Below are 5709 nucleotides of genomic sequence, written 5' to 3'. Positions count from 1 at the left end.
ATAGGCAATAAGTAGAAAATATATTTGCTGGTTTTGTTTCCATTGCAGTTTTCTTCCTCCATGTCAGCCATGCTAAAATGTTTGAAGAACAAAACAGGAAGAATCAATGCCAAAATTAACAGACAATACAAACACCCTGAAAGCAGAGACACTGAAACAACAGGTATGTAAATCAGTTCTCTACATAAAATACATAAACCAAGATATTACACTTCAGGATCAGCAAGTAATGAGTAGAAAACATATTTATTGCTTTCAGGTCAGTTGGGAACTTTCTTGTTCTGCTTCTGTTGTGAGATCTGTTGTGAGATCTGTTGTACCCTAAAAAACAACATAAAAAATTCTATCAGTTACTAGCATTAACTGAATATTGTAAAAAGGGGAAAAAAAGGGAAAAAAAAGGGAAGAAACACCTTGCACATAACAGACAAGTTGGTACTCAGCAGTAGAATTATATATTCTTCCATTTAGTGAAATGCAATGCAGTTTATTACTTTATCATAAAATCCAGTGAATCTGGATGAAATACTGTGATTCTGAGTAAAGAACTGTTTCAATAGTACAAGACTAAATATTTTGATTTATTGCTCTGTTCTTAATTTGTAATTTAATTCAACAAACATATCACTAAATAACAACACCAAAGGCCAGTGTAATCTAACTTTAAACAACTTCAGGCATGAAAACTTGGAAGATGGCACAGGGACTTCTACAACTATGTTTCACTTCTGGCTCCGCAATTTGCTTAGTTAAGAACATATAAAATATGCCTGAAGCCTCAAGAATACTTTTCAATACACAATTATCAGAAAATTATAAAAAAAATGGGCTACATGAGACCTAGAGAATTAATCTGGATTACCTTAGTGGAAAAACACCTGCAAACACCTGACCCTAAGTACAGCCACAAGTATGTTCATAAATATATTTAGAGAATACTTATAAAACAGACTGTAATTAAAGTAACCCTAAGCATTAAGCATATTAAAATCACAATATTATGATATGATCTAGAATTACACTACTGATACCAGAAATAAAGTTAATAAAGGAAAAAGCTTTCTGATAATGATGTACTAAATCTCAAGTTATCACACTTGGAATACTCTAACAGGAAAAAGTCAGACAAGTATCAGTATCTTTATAAGCAGTGAATACTCAGAAATTGGAGTTATTTCACAGGAGTTGGCATCATCTGTAGAAAGTACTGCCATGCCTTACTTTAAATGAAGGCTGATTCATGTTCTCTAATTTCCCTGGACTGTCAAGTATAAAAGAAATTAAATTAAAAAAAAATTTAAAAACCCCAACAAAACTTGAGCATAGAAGGTATCTGAGGATCACAATATAGAGCCATAGTTGTAGTACTAAAACTAGTACATTCATGTTGGCACAGGGACCCAGATCCTATGATCCTCAGCAGGTCCTAGTCGTAGAGAGCACTGTGTCCTTAGTATCTGCTGTTATATGTTAAATGCTTACTCAGATATCTCTGCACAAGTGCATTCTGTTGCACAAAAAATATATTACAAATCAACCAGAAAAAATGTAAATAACTTCAATTGCTCAAAAGTGAGTCAACTTTAGTGATTTAGTACATGTTGTATATGAGACCGTTCACACAGCAAGGGAATGTTGCCTCCTCTCTGAGTATATTCATACTTTCACCAGTAACATGTCTGAATACAAAAAGGCAGTTTAGATCTTGAGGATTTAGTCAGCCAACACCATAGAGTCTTTTAGAATGGCTTAACTTGTATCAGTGAAGAGGCTACGGGCAGTTTGGAGGCTGTGGCCAAAACACCATCCTTTAAAACCATAGGAAAGAACCAGCAACAGTTTTAACCTTTGATAGGTCAGCACAGAAAAGGCCAATCTGAAAAAATCAATCAGTCATTCATAATCTCTTTCCAAACACCTACCTCAAACTGTCCATTTACATCTAGCTCCTCAGCTTCGCTCAAATTAGATGATCCAGGTCCTTCCAAAAGTTCAGCCATTGTTCCATTTTCCTATGATAATGAAAACCAGTTTTCAGTTAAAAATATTCCATGTCATGAAATCTATAGAAAGCAATTTTAGGTGTGTTAAAATGACATTGTGTATTAATATAAAGAGAACACTCTAGGTAAGAGCTATACAATTTTGTTAGTATGTGAATATGATCTTTGTATGCCTAAGACTATTTTTTTAAGTAACACTGACTTTAAATTTCTACACATTCATTTTTTTCTGTTATTTTTGTACTGTCTTCTTTCTACAATTTTGTTCTGTCAGTATTTTAACTGAGTGCTCTAAAACCTCAACATATTTCTGAAAGACAATGTGCTCCACAAAAACTTAAAGCTTTGTTGAGATAAACATGTCAATTATCAGTGTGTTTTTACTGAAGCAGCATTAAAAGACCATGTATTTACACAGACATCTGTATACACACTCTTCTGTTAGTATAAATTTCCATACCCCAGGAAGATCAAGAGGCATTGTAATTCCAAACCATAGTTCCTTCTCCAGGTACAATAAATGGTCTTCCTGCTAACATCCTATAAAACTTTACTCTCTCAATACTTGTTAGACCTGCTTATGTTGTAATACTTTCTTGTAATCACCTTCAAGGAATGCAGAAGCATCAGCTAAGCTGGCCTTAAGCTAAATTCTGCAATAAATTTATGTTCTATTCCAAATATAAACTAAATAAACCTAATAGAACAGGCCAAATTCAAGTATAAAACCCAGACTGCAAAAAAAAAGTGTTAGACATTTTTCCTCCATCTACACAATTTGGTTTTCATTGTGTGTTAGTTCAACACCCATGGACTTCTGCCTTGTGTTTGGTAATTGATGACTGCATCAGGAAATGATGGCTGATTAACAGTATTTTCAAACCAATTACTAAGCTTTGGCTTAAACCTCTTTATCTTCCTGCTGCAACAGCTTTTCATCTTCTTCATGCTGCTGTTCCAACTCCTCACGTTCTTTCTCCAACTGAACCTGCAGTCAGTTAAAGAAAGGATAAATTAGAAAGAAAAAATTCACATTAATCTTTTCCACCACATTGCTTATAATGTATTTCAAAACTGAAACCATAATAAAAAGGGAGCATAAAACATAACTTCAAAGTTAATAACAAAGTCCCTTCAGTATCATCTGGCTCAACATTTTCAAAGATTTTAGACTCTCATGGATAGAAAGGCTTTACTACCAAGAGGAAGAAGAAACAGTGAAGTTAGTGTACACACTTTTGATACTGTCTCATTCCCATGGTCTTTATCAGCCTGTATTATTTATCTCCTGTTCTTTGGATTAAGCTCCTTGATACTTTGTGTAGTAACTAGCACAGACAGATGAATCAATATAGAATCAAACTCATAGAAAAGACTGGTAAGCAATGTCATTAACATTAATCACATCCCCCAACAACCTTTAATGTTTCCAATCCGAAATGTCTAATAGAAAGTGTTTCATATTTGTGAGTGTAAGTCCTGTTGCATGACAGCTTCAGAGACTGCATAATCTAAGTATTTAGATTCAACAGCACTAAAGGACACTGTTTGCTGTTACATTTTGTGAGTAGTTACGATAAAATATGGTCATAGTGTAGTAACTAATTTTCATATTCCTTTTTAGTACATATAATCAAAACTTGCCTGATTACTTGACTACAGCCAAAATTGTGCGTTAGGTTAAAAAATGCATCTAACTTAAGTATTATTCAATATCTTCCCCATAGTTTAAATGAAATTATTTATTTATTTCTCTAGTATTATTCAATATCTTCCCCATAGTTTCAATGAAATTATTTATTTCTCTGTGAATTATGTCTAGACACAATTTCATACTCTTTTTCCCATTTACTATTTTAAACGACTCATAAAATCTTTATGCACATAATTTTTGGTCTGCAAATGAGTAAATTCCAAATTAAATAGGATGAATGCATCTTACACTAGAACTGGGTTTAACATGATCAGCACGAATTTAATGCTTTTGATTCTAACATCATGAAAATCAGCCATATAAAAAAATTTAGTCAGATCATGTCAACATTACCACAGCAACACTGAGGTTGTTACACAGGTGGTCAAGTTCACATTACTCCCTTATAAATAATAGCTAAGAATACAGATGTTCCACTTATTTTTCATATTGTAAGTTCAAATAGTATAGGATTCCAATTGCTTTATGCCAGCAGAATGCTCAGGTAGCTAAGGAAAGAAAAAGGTACCTCTCTGGATCAAGCTATATATACTGCTTAAATATGCAATCCTCATTCATTGATTCCCAACAATTTTCAGGGCTCTGAAATTGTGTATACATTAACTTTTTTTGCATTATTGATATTGTACTGAAGTAGCCTGAGACAATGATTGGTTATTACTCCCAGACATCTTGGCAGGCTTATCACAAATTTTTGCAATGATTTCTACCTTTATTGGCACCAGCTCTCATCCATAATTTACAGAGGACAGCCTACTTATTTTCAGTTACTGCTCATGTAAGTCTTAAATTGGTTGCTTTTTAGTTTAAGCACCATCATTTTTAGCAATATTTTACTGCACAGTATGTAAGTTTTCTTCCCCAAGTGCTAACTAATAATTTCACTATTCAGAAAAATGATATTAAAATACTTGGTTTATGCCACCTTCATCAAAATTGTATGGAGATTAGAAGTATACAAAAAGCTGCAAGATGCCACAGCACTATATGCTATTTAGAATTATCTGTTGTTACTAACTTGATGCTGTTCTTCAAGTTTCTGCTGGATCATTTGCTCTTCTTCGATTTTTCTTAACCTTTCAAGCTCTGCTAGGGCTGCCTCCTTTTCTTGTTCCAGCTCAGTTCTCTCCAACACTTTCTATTTTGGAGGTCACACAGAATCAGTTAAAAAAATAAGAGATATTCAATAGCATCAATTATACTGTAATGATTCCCCCCCCCACACCCCCGAAGATGGATCCACCTTCTTCTCTTCATCTAAATTTCTTCTGTAATTGTAAATCCAATGTGCAAGGTACTCTATTGGATCTGCTGGCCGATGTTCTACAACCTCTGCCAGTCCCTTTTTCAAGCAACTTCCCAGGCACGTCTTCAGATACTGAGACTCCATTTGAATCTACTAGCAACAAAGAGATATTAGCCATCAATGTCAGAATTAAATCAAGATTTTTAAAAACACTGCCTCAGGCACCGAACACTGAGTATGATGTTACTTTTTATTAACCTTGCAACTTAAACAATAAAGTTAGTTAAGATTAGTTGAGTTCTTAAAAGCCCCAGTGATAGATCAGTTATACCAATCATTGCAGGAAAAAATGCCCCATGTATAATTCACAAACTACTTGGAAACATGCTGGTAATTCTAGGTCTGCATGATAGCAAAACAACTTCAGAACTGCAACGGGACATAGGCAGCTTCTATACAGATATCTGAAGAACAGTGAAGTAGAATGATTAAGGACAGATTTAGTTTGTACTGACATAGCTATCTTTAAGATATGGATGCAAGACCAGTGCCTGAAGCAATCACTGCACAAATCTCCGTGTACACACAAGGTTTTACTCGCCCTGTTTAAGTAAACACTTAGCACATCCCAGACCCGATTTCTGCACACTCCTTTGCTGCCGAGGGGCCTGAATCGCTCGGAGGGGGCAGTGGGTGCCGCGGGCGGCAGGGCCGGAGCGCTCAGCACGGCCCGGGGGTACTGCCCA

The 5709-nt window shown here is 34.9% G+C and overlaps 1 protein-coding gene across 1 annotated transcript; it reads right to left on the bottom strand.

The window, feature by feature from the left end:
* Window positions 1-255: 255 nt before the first annotated feature.
* On the bottom strand, window positions 256-5107 carry LOC103809519 (DPY30 domain-containing protein 1-like). Its single transcript, XM_009082358.1, has 5 exons — window positions 4961-5107; window positions 4736-4855; window positions 2911-2991; window positions 1923-2012; window positions 256-321 (listed from the first exon to the last, which is right to left on the bottom strand). The coding sequence occupies exons 1-5, from the start codon at window positions 5105-5107 to the stop codon at window positions 256-258; spliced, it is 504 nt and encodes a 167-aa protein (XP_009080606.1).
* Between the last annotated feature and the right edge of the window lie 602 nt (window positions 5108-5709).

Source organism: Acanthisitta chloris, unplaced genomic scaffold (assembly GCF_000695815.1).
Source record: "Acanthisitta chloris isolate BGI_N310 unplaced genomic scaffold, ASM69581v1 scaffold3449, whole genome shotgun sequence".
Lineage (NCBI taxonomy): Eukaryota > Metazoa > Chordata > Aves > Passeriformes > Acanthisittidae > Acanthisitta > Acanthisitta chloris.
Note: the sequence above shows the minus strand (reverse complement) of the source record. Positions and strands in the feature narration are given on the sequence as shown.

What these genes read in the sequence shown, in the direction of transcription:
- LOC103809519 (XM_009082358.1), bottom strand. Translation starts at nt 5,107, where the DNA reads ATGGAGTCTCAGTATCTGAAGACGTGCCTGGGAAGTTGCTTGAAAAAG. An exon ending in AACTTGAAGAACAGCATCAA is followed by an intron (nt 2,992 to 4,735) that starts GTTAGTAACAAC and finishes AACTGACTGCAG; the next exon opens with GTTCAGTTGGAGAAAGAACG. An exon ending in ATGTAAATGGACAGTTTGAG is followed by an intron (nt 322 to 1,922) that starts GTAGGTGTTTGG and finishes GTTGTTTTTTAG; the next exon opens with GGTACAACAGATCTCACAAC.